The 17,679-nt window shown below is 44.0% G+C and overlaps 1 protein-coding gene across 1 annotated transcript in view; it reads right to left on the bottom strand.

Annotated features, from left to right (window-relative positions):
• Window positions 1-8,629, bottom strand: part of LOC147632176 (uncharacterized) — a 66,415-nt gene extending 57,786 nt beyond the window's left edge. The window contains exon 1 of the mRNA XM_086808813.1: window positions 7,957-8,629. Within this exon, the coding sequence (XP_086664939.1) occupies window positions 7,957-8,414 (458 nt within the window). The 5' untranslated portion in view covers window positions 8,415-8,629. The remainder of the gene's footprint in view (window positions 1-7,956) is intronic.
• Window positions 8,630-17,679: the final 9,050 nt, after the last annotated feature.

The raw sequence follows: 17,679 nt of genomic DNA, 5'->3' as shown, positions 1-17,679 counted from the left end.
GGTTTTTGGGGAAGAATCAGTACCCACACGGAGATATATGGATTATATTGTTGGCTCGGCATTTCTACAACCTATGTTCCGGCTTGGTTGCCTCGTGTTGGGCTGTGTTATGGCATTTGTATAGGGATAATCCGGCATCTCCCATGGGGAGAGTAAGGCCCTCAAAGCTTGTACATGATATTATTCTCCTTGGGTAATAAAATACTCCAAGGGGGGGGGGGGGGGTCGGCCCATTCCGGCCTCTATGCGGTGTCACACGTGCAAACTCCATTTTCAGCATTTGTGGATGTTTTGTCCAGCTTTATGTTTTATGCAAAGTGATGATGGATATGTGTTAAGGCTCTGGCCATGTTTAAATGTTTTAATATGCATTGATGGTATCAACAAGTGTGTCAAAGGCCCTAGTCCCCCGGGCACCCGCCGCGCGAGTTTCAGAGAGAGGGAGAGATGGAGAGGACACGATATTGGGTCCCAATTACCCTCTGTAGGGCCCCCACCACGGATGGTGTATTTGCTTTATTAGAATGATGTGAATCTGAAAGAAAATACAGAAATCTTGGACCTTTTCTTGGCTGGGAATTCCCTGCCCTTGACCTGAAATCCTTCACCCCTTTGCTTAGCACCCTCTTGGCTTTGTCTAGCCTCTTATGCTTGAGCTCTTGGTGGAGAATGAGATGAATGAATGGGATTGTGGCCATCTCTATTTATACTACTCAAGTATGAGCAGTCAGCCAGTTCTACTGCAAGCGGCCAGCATTTAATGCTCCCACGATTGGAAATTCAGCATAAATTGCTGAAATAAATCACATTAAATGCTGCGTTTTTCTTCCTGACAGGCTGAAAGTGATGCGCCTGTTTCTGATGGGCTGGACAAGGCTTTTGCAATCATCCTTAGGGCTGGGCAGCCTGTATGGGCTGCCCCATACTTGCCCTACAGCCCTGCAAAGGCTGTATACTCCTGGAATCTGCCTTTAGCTTGTCCTAGGGCTGTCCTACAGCCCCTCCTAGGACAGCCCCTCCATGGCTGGTGGGTTCAGCCTGGGCCTTCCTGGCCCTCATGGGGGTGATTTCACACCATCCCCATGCCCACACAAAGACCCTATGGGCTGGTGGCCCCTTGTTCTAATCACTAACTACTCAGTGATCTGGCATCCGGTACCATACCAGATACACAAAGTCACTGACATCATTCCAGAGGGAGACTCACAGCGCGGACTGGCACTATTTCATGTGCAGGACAATGCACACCTGACCTTAGACTCCTATGCAGAACAATGCACACCTGACCTCGGACAACTGAGATGGATCCCTGGCTGACTCGTCCCGGACTGGGCTCATATGGGACCAATTCACCATCCCAAGTCTTGCACCTTCTGTACAGAAATGTCTACATGGCATCCAAGTGCGGGATGCTCGTGACATCCCCTTCTGCTTAACTTGACGGAAGCTGCATAGCCTCCAAATAATCCGTCAATAACGACGGCGGATAGTCTTCGAAAAACTCTTTGTCGAGCCATACCACTTCATGGGTTCCTCGGTCCTGAAACTTCATGAGGAACTGTCAGTCTTCGGCCTGAGCCATGCTTGAAACGGTGCCAGAAGGATCTGTTATGGAACCATAACCATCCGTATGTGGGTGGAACGCACTAGAAAAATTCAACTTAGTACCAAAGTTATCAAACAATGCCCTCCAAAAATGACTGGTAAACTTGGCATCTCGGTCTAACACTATGGTCCTAGGAATCCCGCCAATCGGGTACCAATGCCGAATGAACAACTAGGCAACATCCTCGGCGGTCACATTGACCCTACAAGGGAATAAGCATAACAAATTTGCTAACCCTATCAACAATAGTTAAGCACTGCATATTACGCTTACTCGGACTGGGAGGCAGATTTGTGACAAAGTCCATGGAAATGTATTGGAAAGGACCCTCAGGAATTGGCCAAGGGCTGTAACAACCCTATCTTCTTTCCACGAGGAGCTTTCACCTTTTGACAAATGTCACAGCGTTGTACATATGTAAACACATCACGCCTCAGCTTTGGCCAATAGTATTGCCATTCCAATTTCTCCAGAGTCCAATTCATGTCCCTATGACCACCTGTAATGGCGTCATGGGCATCATGGGAGAAGAGCTGCCCTGAACGACTTCATGACACACAATCGGCCTTTGTAGAAAAGCCAACCATTGCGTATCAGAATGTGGCATGGTCCTGTGGCATCCAATGCATGTTCCCACTGTGTACCGAATTCCTCAGAATCCGCGTACGTGTGCTTCATGTCATCCAGTCCTGTACCAACAAGATCAAGTCTAGTGGTCTGAATCGTAGACATTGTCCCTTCCTGCTCAAAGCATCGGCCACTAGATTGGCCTTTCCTAGAAGGTACTCAATCATACCACCGAATTGCTGGAATATCTGACTCCAGCGGTGTTGTCGATCACTCCACTGTGCATTAGCATTGTCTGAATCCAGCGTATTGCCTAATGGTCAGTGCGAACCTCGAAGTCACGGCCATACAGAAAATGTTTCCAATGTTTCAAGGCTTGTATAACTGCTAGGACTTCACGATCATAGACTGAGTAGTTTCTCTCTACGGGCAGTAACTTACGAGACATGTAAGCTACTGGATGACCATTCTGTTGCAATACACCTCCAATTGCGATGTTACTCGCATCGGTGATCACCTGAAATGGTTCGTCCCACGAGGCAAGTGCTAAACAAGGCGCTTCTGACAAAGCCACCTTGAGGTTCTGGAATGCCTCCAACACTCGTGGAGTGATTCGAATCTTTTGCCTTCTTGTCTTCACTTCCCTTTAGCAGATCGGTGAGATCTGCTGAGAGGTCAAAAGAAAACTTGTCGATGTGGGTGGAGTATGCCTAGCATATACCCACAAAGGATCTAATGTCATGGGTTGTCTGAAGTACTTCCCAGTTGACGATCTCGGCCACTTTAGCCGGATCAAGTCGAATGCCTTCAGCACTAATTATATATCCCAAGTAATGCACCAAGAACAAATAAAATTCCGACTTCTTTTCATTGACGTAGAGCTCGTTGCTTTCCAGCAACTTAAGGGACTTTCTCCACATCAACGTCATGCTGCTCAACCGTAGCTGAAAATACCAGTATGTCGTCGAAAAATATGAACACACACTTTCCAATCAAATCTCGGAAAACACGCATCATCATGCGGTTAAATGTAGCTGGGGGCGTTCGTCAAGCCAAATGGCATGACCACAAATTCATAGTGGGCCCGTTCCGTACGGAAGGCTGTCTTGGGAATGTCCCCCTCCACAATCCGTACCTGGTGGTACCCACTCTTTAAATCCAGTTTCGAGAACACCTTTGCTCCATTCAGCTTCTCGAGAATATAGTCAATTCGAGGCATCGGGAATCTGCTCTTGATAGTCAGCTTGTTGAGTGCACGATAATCAACACACAAACGGAAAGACCCATCTTTCTTCTTGACAAATAAGATCGGTGCTGCAAATGGCAACACGCTGGGGCGGATGAAGCCAGATTGCAACAATTCTTGGAGTTGGCAGTCCAACTCCGATTCCGTTGCCTTGGAAAGGCGATACGGAAACTTGCTCGGGGGTTCTGAGCCTGGGAGGAGGTCAATCTTGTGGTCCTCCGGTCTGGACGGGGGAGCTGGGGAGGGAGGCTGTCGCGAAGAAAAATCTTCTGGAACTTTTCATGGAGAACCGAGTACTTCTCAGAAACACTTGCCACCGTCTGGGCTGTATGGATGTAAATCATCGCACACTGTGCGCCTTTCCTGACTGCTCGCTTAGCCTGCAAGTGGCTTATGAGCAGAAAGTTCAAAATTCCTGGCTCACACTTAATGGTCACCGGGGCGTTTGACACATTCCGATTGATATGGAACGTGTGCTTGTCCCACTTGACATCAGGAAGAAACTTGTGAAACCACTGAATACCCAAAATTATGTCTACTCCTACAAGAGGGGCAACCATAAAATCACGCACAAACTCTATGCCCTGAATCACTAACTTAGCACCTAGAGCTTCATACTTGACGCTCGTTGTCATGCCTGTGCTAAAACCCTCAACCTGTTTGTCCACCGAAGTCAACTCGAAACGGGCACGCCTATCGGCCTGTTCCGTGACCACATCCTCTGTGCTGCCGCCGCTGTTAAACAAGACAACGACTCTCTGGCCACCTATGTAGCCAAAGGACTTGAGCAATTCGTTGCGCTCATACTCTTGGTCATGGGTGCCCTTCTCCTTATCTTCGAGCTCTCGGCTAATAATTGCTCCAACTGAAGCACCAGGGTTTAAAGAACTAGGGGTAGCCGCTGGGGTCTGTGTGGGAGCTGAGCTCACCACGGAAGCTGTGGAGGCGGCGGCGACGGCGAGCTTTGGATGCTTCTTCGGACAATCCCGAGAAGTATGTCCTTTTGTATGACAAAAGAAACATCTACCCTCCTTCTTGTATTGAGAAAGCTCTTCAACACTCAACTTGCCACCTGTCTTGCCTGCCTCCGCTTTCTCATCTGGAGTAAGCTTAGACGCATTGTTCGAGTTCTTGGAGCCAGAGGCTCCTGGGCTCTTTCCTGGGGAAGACCCCGTCTGGTTCTGGCTTTTGCCCCCCCCCCGAGGCGGTAGCCCTGGGAGAAGCCGGCTGGGAAGTCTTGGGCTTGCCACCATTATGTTTCATTTCTGCACTCTGCGTAAGCGAGAGTGCGTCTTCAAAGGTGGCTGGCCTAAACACGCACAAACTGAAAGGAGATGTGCAGAAAATAGAGAGAGAGAGAGAGAGAGAGGGAGTGGCCATCTCTATTTATACTACTCAAGTATGAGCAATCGGTCAGTTCTGCTGCAGGCGGCCAGCATTTAATGCTCCCACGACTGGAAATTCAGCATAAAATGCTGAAATAAATCACATTAAATGCTGCGTTTTTCTTCCTAACAGGCTGAAAGTGATGCACCTGTTTCTGATGGGCTGGACAAGGCTTTTGCAATCATCCTTAGGGCTGGGCAGCCTGTATGGGCAGCCTGTATGGGCTGCCCCATACTTGCCCTACAGCCCTGCAAAGGCTGTATACTCCTGGAATCTGCCTTTAGCTTGTCCTAGGGCTGTCCTAGGACAGCCCCTCCATGGCTGGTGGGTTCAGCCTGGGCCTTCCTAGCCCTCATGGGGGTGATTTCACACCATCCCCATGCCCACACAAAGACCCAGGGTAGCCCTATGGGCTGGCCCCTTGTTCTAATCACTAACTACTCAGTGATCTCGCATCCGGTACCATACCAAATACACAGAGTCACTGACATCATTCCAGAGGGAGACTCACAGCGCGGACCGGCACTGATCATGTGCAGGACAGTGCACACCTGACCTTAGACTCTTGTGTAGGATATGCCACAAACCTGTCCACCTCAAAAATGAAAGAAGACTAAATGTTCTAGGTTATCCGGCCCATTCGGAATCTTGCCAAAAATCCAATCTTTAACCTTTACGGGCCTATCTGTCAACGGAATCCATACGCGAGAAAGAAAATCCCACACCTTCTTTGCCACCGGACATGAAATGAAAAGATACATGCATGTTTCCAAGCATGTCTTTAACCTTCAGAGGCTTCTCTCTCTCTCTCTCTCTCTCTCTCTCTCTCTCTCTCTCTCTCGTGCGTTATCTTCATCACGAACAATTGCTAATTTCTGAACATTGAAGTTACCGATCCTTCCACCGAGCTTCCGCATGTTATATATACCTAGATGAATCTAGGAGCATGCCCAAATTCACCTTATGAGAAAGTGCAATTTATAACCTCATGGTAGTCATCCACAAGACAGTAAACCATCAACTCCACCGAGCTTACATGTCGTCCGCATCATCCACAAGAATTGTTTCATCACAAGCAACATCATCAACAAAGTCTTCATTGGCACTGGCATGGAAACGTCACCGGAAACGACCGTGCTTCATCAACAAACACCTAGGAAGTTATTAAACTTCCAAAAATCTATATTTTCTGTGTCAAGGGTTCTCTGTTTTGTGTCTGTGTCAAGGGTTCTCTACCCGGGTTGTCCCCCCAAAATGAGATGTAATAACCTCGTGTGCATCAAATTTCTGTGCAAAAGGACTCTGAATCTAAGCATGCACCAAAGTTCCCAACCTTCCTGACAAGGTTAGTTCCCTGCCATGAGGTGGTATGTACATACTATGGAGCCCGTCCATAGGTCGGAAGCACAAAGAAGGCCCAAATAGTGGCAATTACATCCTCAATTGAGTAATGTTTACCTCTCTAGGCCCCTGACCATAGGTTCATGACAACAAGCAAACATTTCAAAAACCAAAACCATATGGTCCTCCCTCACACATGCATTTGAACCCAATTGCCCACTACTCATACTTTTAGATCCCCAAGTTGAGCAGCCCACCCCCAGGTTTCACAAACTAAGATCTTGTCAAGCAACGAATGGAAAAACCAATAAAAGAGCCATGAACGGGTATAACATATCTACCTCCTGTGCTGCCCAAGCTTAGCAATTCGGGCTGAGCACTAAGAAGCAGAAAAGGAATGCTGAGCCAAGCTTGGCAATTCAGGCTGAGAACAAAAAAGCAGCATAGGGAAAGGTTTTATTGCTAGCCCGAGGTGGTGGAAGGATGTTTTAGTTTTTTCTTTCTTTCGTTTGGGTGTGCCGGGAAGGGGGTGCACTGAGGGGCCGCGCGCGGGGGGGGGGGGGGGGGGGGGGGGGGGTGTGTTTAAACATTAAGAAGGCACCCTAGGTTTCTCATTTCTCCATTCAGCCCATTTGAGGCTCGGTGCAGACAGCAAGTGCAGCCATAGGAGAACCAGAACCAGAACCAGCCAGAGATCCAGCAAACAAATGAGCATCTTCAGAGCCTTGCATTTCAGCAGTACAACATGGTGCACAAATTCAGTAATTGAGAGCTGGCTCCTCTGCTACTTATTGCACCAATGCCCCAAGGATCTCTAATTAGATCAGATTCAATTAACAAATATACTTTAACGGTGATCGATCCTCAAAAATTAGAAATAGTTTAGCATTCCACGAGCATAAGATATCCTCCTCAGTCATGGATTCAAAGGAGCGCGCAGTAACCAGGCCCCCAACCAATAACCATCTTAGCCACAAAGGGCCACTGTACATCAACACCTAGTCCTCGTCAGAGAGGTGGCAGAGAAGGCAAGCAATCTTGCATGGACCATCGACCCCGAGGCTTAAACTCCCACCCATTGAATGAGAAAATGTCTGGCACACTGCTAAGTACTCTTGCTTATAACCCCCCCACTACGGGTTATCCAAGCACTCATCAATAGGATGAATGGCACTTGCCCCTCGAAAATCCCCACCAACGAATGAGGAATGTGTAACGCATGGCCAACAATGTTACTAATCCGAACGCCCACCAATCAATGTGTAACCCCATAGGCAACAATGTCACTGATCAAACCCCCACCCACAGACCAAACAATTGCAAATCCAAGCCCAGACAACAGGGTCCTCCCATCGAATGCCTGGATTTTTTCATTGATACTTCCTAATCAATAATTAGCGTGGAATCACTCAGCTTATCAATTAAAGATGAAATCCACAGGGCTCTACTAATTCATACCACATGTGAGGCCATCCCCAACTATGCATGAGGGCCAAGAACCATCTTTTGGCTGCCGTTCCTCAACACAGAATGGACCCGGCTCATTCCACCCAGGCTACATCTTCTTAATGTTGTGGACAGGTATTCTATATTGCCTATAAAACCCCTTACAGGCTCATCATGGCTGCAAATACCTCAGAAGCCCCGTTTTGATGCCAGATTCTACGGCCATCTAGCCAATTAGATTGATCAAAAGCTTTATTTATGCCGGTTGCTATAATCAAACCTACTCTTCCATGAAAAGCCATTGCCTATAAGTGAAACAGGCTTACCCAGGCCTTGCAAAGAGCTTAAGGGAAGCAAAGATTACGTTATCTCCTCGTTTACAGGCAGTCGGTCGCGTGCACTGTCGTCTTCTGCTGGTTGCTGTCGGTTATTGTTAGGCCTAGGCCGTCTAGCACCAGGAGGAGGGCGGGAGCCACCAGCTCTGGCTACAATCTTCATACAGCTGCCTCTGCCATGGCTCCACACATGCGAAATGGAGCTGGAACCTAGCAAAACCCTAGAAACTGATGAAGCCCTGGAGCCGGAGCTTGAAAAATCCCTAGAAACTGATGAAACCCTAGAGCATGAGTTAAAGTTAGGGTTTGCGGAAACCCTAGAACTGTAGGAGGTCCTGCAGCTGAAACGGGAAGAAACCCTAGAGTTAGAGGTTGCTGAAACCCTAGCGCCAGTCTGCAGGTGTGGTTCGGGAGTGGAAGGAAAGGATGAGCTCCCTGCTGCAATGGAGAGCCCAAATGAGCCAGCGGCTGCAACGAAGGCTGCCATAACCCTGCACAGAAAACAGTATACTCTGCTCTGTTAGCGGCTTCTGCGGTTATCTTTAACCTTTGTTGCCTGTGCTGTTGTAGCTGGTTTGCATCGATGCTGGAGGTGATGCACAGGTATTTATAGTTTAATGAAGATGCTGAGAAATGATCCAATCTCTCAACTCCACAAAAGCAAAAGCAGGATACCATACTTGCAAATAGCTTCCCTACCTAAAACATTTTTCCCACCCATACGTCATCCTCTGTTGATTTTTAGGGTGGCTTCACACGTACCCACCCCACTCCGATGCTCGAATCAATGGTGGTGGCATCCACCACCACCGACTACCAGGTGCACATCAAAAAAAAGGGTGCCATGCTTTGGCATTGGCTATGAGAATTCATGATGGTGACAGGGCGACGGCTTCCTCAACCTTTTACTTATGCTAGTATGCTCGACCTAAGGATTAGGTGGAGCCCAAAGCAGATGTTCGTGACTATTTCCACATCTAATGTTATGCCACCTCACCACCATGACTTGATTGTGTGGTGTTGGAGTTCTCATTTAGTTAGCTTTTTTTATGCAAGCTTGCGAGCTTTTCTGTAGATGATTATGCAAATGCACAAAATGAGCATAGATTGCTTTTGTAAAAAACACCACCACAAAGCGTTCGTTTCATGATATAAATTGCATTAATTTCTGGTTTCATACTGTTTGAAACCTAAGGAGAGTGATTAGTGAAAAGTAGCTCTAGTGGTGATTTGTTACGTTACAGTGTAGAAAATCAAGCAAGAGGTGCAATGATTTTAAATCAAGCAAGAGTTGTCCATCCACTAATCTTGGTGTGAGGCAATTTACATTCTTTTCATTTAGTAAAAAATATAGAAACCAAGCTCAAGAGAGAAACTATTGATTCTCTTTATTCACATAAGCTTTCCCAAAATTGTGTTAGATGGAGTTACCACAAAGTTATACCTCATTATCCCATGAATTGAGTGAGAAATTAGCTCAGTAGTGTCTGTTGCAATTTTTGGGCATCTCAAAATAGGGGATTGAAGTGCTTGTTACAACAAAGCCATGAAGAATTAGAGTTAATGTTCTTCTACAAAGTTGTAAAGGACATTAAGAAAACACTCCCTACAAATTTTGAGCGCAATTGGGTGACATATGTGGAAGATAACGGGTTTGGAATGAGGTGTAATCGTACAAAAAAAAAATATTAGAAGGGTTAATTTTGACAACTCTCAAATTATGTGGTTTTATTCCATATGGACAATTCTAAAGGTAATTTGAATACTATATAATGATGAATCCTATCCCTTTATCCTGCTCCTTAGCTAAAGAACATGTGTTTTCTTTTAAGAATGGTAAAAGTATGATTGCCCACAAGACTCACTTAGGTGGATTTTGGTAAAACGCCCATCTTTGACACATATGATGATGGTATCCTACATGTTTAAGTGGATTATTTATTATTTATAATGCAAAGCTAGAGAGTACTATGGATTAAATTTTTGCATTAAGAGGATACTACTTTTGCATTGAGCAGATATTATTAAACAAGTCAAGGATATTTATATCTTTCAAGTTCGCATCTTGGCTTCTACCAGCCGTGATTTTACCTAATGTGTGACACATGATCCGTGAGTCTAACACAAGTGTCGTGAGTTTGGACACGTGAGCCATGGATCTGGAGCTGTGAGTCTAGAGGTAGGTATACCTAATATTATATCAACGAATGAAAAATGACTTAGACTTATAAGGACATGAATTTTCTTATCATGTGTCCTTATAAGGACATACTTACTCATGTGTCCTTTAAGGATTTTCTTATCATAAAGTATGTATACCAACTATAATTTCCAAGGACATACTTACTCATGTGTCCTTTAAGGATTTTCTTATCATAAAGTATGTATACTTACTCACATGTCCTTTAAGGATTTTCTTATCATAAAGTATGTATACCAACTATAATTTCCAAGGAAAAATCTTGTGCTTTACAATTATTGGGGCATTATTAACCAATAATTACACACCAACCCTCTCATAGGCCAAGCTCATAAAATTGTGTACCTAGGTAGGCCTATTTCATAAAAGTTAAATTTGGAATCTAGTTCATACAAAAAAAGGTGTAAGCCTACAGACGTGAGTGTGTAAGCATGAGCCCTATAAGTCTACATATAGTAGCCTAAATCCACGAGTCTATAGGCATGAGCCTAGAGACATGAGCTCACTAGGCGTGACGTAAATCTAGCTCACTAGACTTGCATTAAGACTATTTCTACAAAATACACGTAAATCCATCATATGTGAGTCTAGAGGCATGAATCCACATACGTGTGCCTAGAGACATGAGCCTACAAGCATGAACCCAGAGACGTAAGCCTGGCAAAAAAAGGGTTCAAAAGATAAAAAACAACTCAAACAAACTTATTTGTAAATAGCTTGAGTAGAAAAGATGTGTCAAAAAACAAATTAAGACCTGCTTTAGGAAGCATTAGAGACCGTTTCCACGACAGTGATGCCCTTTGATGTGTGTTCAGTTCGAATTAATTATTAAAAAATGACAATAAAGTTAACAGCAAACCAACCCAGCTTAAATGCGCCCAAACTCAATTGAGTGCTCCCTTGTTAAGAAAGCAAGAGTTCTTTAATCACCTCAGAGAAAATGTTATGATGACTATGATGAACGTGGAAGGCTAACTTTTTCCTCCCACTAAGTCCTCCTTCATCGCATCTAGTAATGTGAGGTCTTGTTGGATTAGTTCCAGAGGAAGAGGCTTCAAAAATATGGCTCTTTCTATGCGGCCTGTTAAGAATGATTATGGGTTCAGTCAAGGCCCTTGGCACGCTTTAAAGTTCCCTCACTGGTTTTATGATTGGCTTTGGCACCGGGTCTAGGATATGCTTAAGTGGGGGGGTTAGTGGTTCCTACTCAACCACTTGCTAAAGAATAGGCTCTAATTTAGCCAGCACCTTTCTTACAAGCTCTTGGGCTTGTTTCTTTCTCAACACCAGGTTAGAATACTCTTGGAGTTTCTTTGAAAGGTCTTCATAATCAATGAGCTTCTTTTCTTTGGGAAGAGCCAGCTTGAGTAGGAGATCATTCATTTTCTCCGTGAGGGAGGCAGCTCTAGAGCTCTTATTAAACCACTTTTAAATGTCACAACGTTGTCATCTTTGATAATTGATTGCACGTTATATTTTCATGTGCTCTTCAAAGCCATCTAGTTTTGGAGCTTTGGTTTTGGTTCTAGTTCATTAGCCTTTTTAGGAACTACTACAACCTTTGGGGCTTACACCTCACGCTTTTAGCTGCTTGCTTTTTGAAGTGAAAGCTTGAGATTTTTGCTTATTGTTGGCAGCCTTGGATGTTCCTTTAACTGTTCGCTTTGAGCCTTGTGAATTTCATTGGGAGTGCTTGGAGCACTCAGGGGATTTAGTGTACAAGGTCTTTTTGAGGACATTTTGTAACATGTTGTTGGCCTTTGTATAAAAAGAATTACATTGGTAGCCTACGTACCATATTGTTGAGTTCTCTTGTTCTTCGATGCACCATGGCTTCAAACAGAGAGGCATAATATATGGTTAAAGCTTGTTCAGGATGCCCATAGGGATCATACTTATGCTCCTCATATGAGCCTTCTTGTTCATAAGAGTCATAGCTCTTTTGTTCTAGAGTTTCTATTTATGTCAATAGAGTTATCAGTATTGTTATGTTGGTGCAGTTCTTAGAGGAACTGATTAAGGTGGTAATACCAAAGGTGCATATGGCAATTGTGGTGATCTATACATACCTCTTTGTAAGGGGTTTTAGTAAGCAAGCACTCAAGCTTGTGCTGGTTGAGAAGTGACTAGTGGGGTTGGAAAGGCTAATGGTTGCCTTGGCACGAGGAGCATCTATCGTGGTGTCGAGGTCCACCCTGCTAGGTTTTTCCTATGTACCAACAACAATGATTTATATCATGGTTTCCATGGCACTCACAAGATGAGCACAAATTTGTTGCTATCTAGGCCTTAGCAAAATTAAAGCCTCGTACTTATTTTGTTTTTAAGCCAATTGCAACACCAAACCCTATCTCTTCATGGAAACAAGTGTAGGTGTCCATCTTGAGGAATTATATAGGACTGTCCTTGGGGATGGCCATCATGTCACTACTAGCCCAATCGATCGAGTAGATTTTCTACAGACTAGTCCATGCTCATGTCCGTGACTAGAACTCTTGTTGGTTCTAGTTGGGCTCCTTTAGCCATTGAGGTTTTGGATGATGCATCCCCTATGTCTTGCTTCTAGTGGATAACTTCTATATCTTTATCTTGAAAATTTTCTACTAGGTCCATTATCTCACAGAACAATACACAGTGACCTATAGAGATAATCATGAAGCCTACCCTTGAGACCGATCATGAAGTTGCTATACGATACGCGATAACTCATCCAGTCTTTTGGAGATACTTGGTTCTAGCAAAATAGTCCTACATTGTCTTTCGTTCCTCTTGCTTGAGGAATGAGAGACAATATAGTCATGTAGTCTCTCATTCCTCTTGCTTGAGATTATAAATTTGGGAGATGGGGCTCCATCTGCTCCACTAGGTGAGAATCCCACAATGAATGTATCTCTGAAGACCTCGTAGCTTACCTTTTTAAGTATGTTTAGAGACCTAAACCACTAGCCTACTTTGCCTTCGAGATAAAGCCTGAATGAATAGATTTTGGTGGAATCAAATTCTTCCCACGTCTCATAAACTTTGAGTGGATTGGCTTTGTTTGCCCAACTCTAAGTGGGGTCTCCATTTCCATCAAATTTAGTCATCATCCTTTGAGCGGATTGGCTTTGTTTGCCCAACTCTAAATCTCTAGGGGCTATGTTTGCGGGAGAACCCCCTTTCCCATTTCAATACTATCCTAAGCATGTCTTTTGCATATTCACGTGGCAATGGAAGTGGTTGCATGAATGCTTTTGTTTTAGAGTTTAGAATTTCTTGTCCCAAGAGGTTGGGCTTCGTCCAATGACACTTATCATATGCTAGCCTGGATATATGGCTACAAGTATGCTATGGCTAAGGACTTGTTATGTGAATGCTCTTGTGGTTCCCATAGGTTTGAGGTAGTCTCAGTCATTGGCTCTTTACCCTTCCTCATATAGATCCTGTGGGTTTGAGGTAGTCCTAGTCATTGGCTCTTTACCCTTCCTCGTATAGATCTCGTGGGTTTGAGGTAGTCCTATACATTGGCTCTTTACCATTTCCCATGTGGATCCCATGGGTTTAAGGTAGTCCCAATCATTGGCTCTTTACTCTTCCCCATGTTGAGATAGTCCCAATCATTAGCTCTTTACCATTCCCCGTGTGGATCCCGTGGGTTTGAGATAGTCCTAGTCATTGGCTCCTTACCCTTCCCCATGTTTCTTGTTCCTCATCCGTCCACACCTAAATAAAGAGGAACTGGAACTTGGTTAAGAAACTTCTATAATGGGCTCATGTGTAGAAGGTGGGACTCTTGCTTACACTCTGTCTGTCCTTGTTGTTGGGTGTTTTTCAGAATACTTACCCCTAATAGTACAACAAAAGGGACATGTCTTGATTGCTATCAACTGTGGTTGTTGGGCTGCGGCTAGCTTGGGATAACCCCATGATTGACACCAACATTGTGACGTCCACCACCACCACTAACCTACCTAAGGGAGTGAACTTGGAGGTTCTTGGTCCTGGTCCCACTCCTTTTCTAGAGCTTCACCTCGAAAGTCTGAGTTTCGATAAGTTCTTTATAGCAAGGAAATTCTCAACTTTAGAGAGACTTATTTGATTAGATAAATGAGAACCTCAACTGAACCCGAACCTAAAGAGGTGGAGCATGAGTTGTGGCAAATTGAGCACTATCCCTCCATAACCAAAACCAAAGGATAACCAAAAGTGATTATGAATAAGTTGGGACACTATTTTAAAAGCAACTAAATGATTGTTGTGTTATCTAAGCAATGACAATCTCCACGACCTTGGATGGTGGTGCTCACTAAGGATTGGCAGGAGGCCTGCAAATACTGCCACTCATAGTAGGCATAATCCTTTGTGGTCTCAAGCTTGCTTGACAAGAACGCATTTAAACACTTAGGCATTCTGTAAGATGCAAAGATTAAGATCTTCGGACTCAGTTTCCACCACATATTTGTGGTGATGGATTTTCAGAGAAGAGGGCCATACACCATGATCATTGGAAGGTCTTAAACTAGAGAAGCAAGGTTGGTTCATGATTGGGAAACCAAACACATTTACATATGCAAAGGTAACCATTCCTTGAAAATAGACTTGAAAATAGGGAAGACTCATCCCATGGGTCGAGGCATTCTCACTACTGTGTATGCTGACATAACTATCTGGAATTGCTTCAGTCAACATGTGTTGCACCAAGCTGTCGGATAGTGAAGGTAGGAACTAAGATTACAAGCCTCTTGCAAAGCCTTACGACTATGACAATTGGATTCATGTCTTAGTAACCATGGGTACTCTGGATGAGATGGAAATAATCTCCCGAGTGTAGCATCCCTTTTGGGAGCAAATAGTACCTTTAAACTAGGAGTAGCTAGTGGCGAGGACTCCTCCATGGAAGAAGGATCAACTTTCTTGAGGTGTGCCCTTAAATTTTTGTTATCAACCTCTGATTTCTCCTCCTTTTTCTTGTTAATTTACTAGAGCATGTCTTGGGTGAGAGGTACATAGTAGCATTTTAGCTTGCCACCATCAAAATAGCCTTCTGTCGGCCCCATCTAGGGTCTCTATCTTTACTATAGTTTGAGGTGAAATTTTTGTGATTCAGTAGGGACGCCTCTGTACTTGGGTTTTGGTTTGGTGTTCTTGACACTATACATAAGTACCATGTCTCTTACCTTCATACATTTATCCTTTAGTTGGTCATCGATGACTAGTTGTTGTAGTGTATTTTATCAACTATCCATCTGTACGTGGAGCACAATTTGCTCGCTCCTTAGTTGCTCTAAGGAAACTAAATTCTCCATGAGAGGGTTTCCCTTGAGGTTATGCCTTACGGACTCAAAGGCTTAGAACCAAGAATTTCATACTAGTATACTAATGCATTGTCATCAAGCCCAGATGCAAGCTAGAAAGGTGTGTTGTTAATAGCCACCTTATAGGTGGTGCAGTAGGCCAATAGAGTAGAGTACAACTTGTGCTCCTAATCACTTTTCGATGCCTCTACCACCATCTTAGTGAGAATAGTGATGCACAACATCTTGTTTGTGCTCTCAACTTGGCCATTTTCTTGTGGATAGTAAGGTGTCAAAATTTTTTATGCACCACAAGGAACTCTTTGAGCAAGAACTCCACCACTTTATTTATAAAATGTGTCCTACAATGATAGCTCAATATTTCTAGTGGGAAACCGAAACAATGTTTAGGTTATATTCCCACTATATGGTGGTCTCATGTGAATCCACGGCCTTGACATTTGAAGCCCCGATGAAGATCCATCTCCATGGGGAGAAGATGCTTCTTAACTTTCTATGCGGTTTTCTCCTTCTTGGCCAGGTAAGTAAGAGGAATTTATTGATAATAAAAGAACTAAAGAGAACATAACCCCCAAGATATAAACTGTGGAGCTGATCGCCTGGAGGTAGAGTTACCCTAGAAAGACCACCTAGCTATGTGGCTAGTCTCGGGCTAGTCATAATATTTTATCTTGGGAGACATGAGTCTCGTGAGGCCACCACCACCCCTCACACTATCCACAGCTATTGTTATCGATCATGGTAAGTAATTCCCAATCCATGATTGTCGGTTATTTTGAAGTAGAGTTTTCCATGGGATCAAACATGTACCTTAAAAGTTTTATGTGACCCTGGGCCCTGTTACAAGTACAAAAATGAAAGAATGCATCATCCTTGGAAGCGATTAATTGTGGAATCAGTTGGTGATGTAGAAGAATTACGAGACTCGAGCTCTCCCATGGAATGGTTAACCAAGACACCCCAAACCCTTCAACATCCCAAGCCTTGTCATCTAATTTCATTCATCTCAAGTAAACCCTAACACTCAACACTCCTCTTCCCTCAACTCATTAGCCTATAATGGAGATCCAAAACCTCAACGAGACAGAGACGAAGACCACCCCCAAAACTTCAAGGTCAATGGACCTTTTGGGATGTCACTACTACGAAGGCATGGAGAGTACCTTAGCCATCCACCATAGGTACAACACCAAAGTAAAGACCTAGCAGCAACCACCATTTGATCCAAAACCTACCTATGAAGCACAACTATGCTAAGTGGGAGCCTCGAGAAAAGGTGTCATGGTCTCGCTAGATCCCAATCAGTGTTAGAAGCTTAAGGATACTATAAGGGAAACCCCTCTATTTGGGTCCCAAAAACCTTTCCATCTACACCACAACCCCCTAGGCCAAAAATATTTAAGCAATGATCCTAACACGCATTGTCACCCCAATAGGCAACACTTCAATGGATCCCAATAGAACCTTAAGGTCAAAGAAAACCATGTCCTGGGTCTCTACAAGCACACCCTCAAACATCAAATCCAAGTTGGTGTGGAGATGCAAACCTCAAATCCAAGTTGGTGTGGAGACCTAAAGTCATGCCTCTGATACTGCCACCCTCAAAGATTAAGCAAGAGTAAGGAGCAGTGGTGGTTGTGACACCTTATCTCACATGCTAACACCACCACCAAAGATTAAGCAGGATTAGAGAGCAGTGGGGCTACCACCTTGTTTATCTTTCATAAGATGATACATTGTTGTGTATTGTATAAAAGACCATGCAATAATATCCCAATAATCTATACTCACTTCATCAACATACCTCACCAAGGATGAGAAATTTTGAAAAGGGAGGATTTGCATGGTTTAATGGTGGGGATCTTCTGGATGTAAAGAACTATCCACCCACAAATCAATATTCTCCTTTCCTTGTATTTGATACGAAGTAATCGTGTTTATCGTGATGGCCTACTTGTGGTGTGCACCCCTACATGTAGCATACTCCTCATCAACTTAAATGTGAAGATCATCTTTCCTCTTAGGATTTGTAATATCTCCAGGGCATTCCATTTTTGGGTGATGATGGTGAGAGAAATAGACCAAAAGAAACAAAAAAGTCAGCATAAAAGGCAATATACAAGAGATGAAAACATTAGAAGATTATGTCAATTGATAAGAGCAGGATAAAAACTACAACAATGTTGGGCAAACTAGAGATGGAGAGGTATTGTTAATGTGCTTCGCTTAAATCCAAGGAGTTTTATCCAATAAGTTTT

Source organism: Cibotium barometz, chromosome 14 (genome assembly GCF_041138505.1).
Source record: "Cibotium barometz isolate CiBa-2024 chromosome 14, ASM4113850v1, whole genome shotgun sequence".
Classification (NCBI taxonomy): domain Eukaryota; kingdom Viridiplantae; phylum Streptophyta; class Polypodiopsida; order Cyatheales; family Cibotiaceae; genus Cibotium; species Cibotium barometz.
Note: the sequence above shows the minus strand (reverse complement) of the source record. Positions and strands in the feature narration are given on the sequence as shown.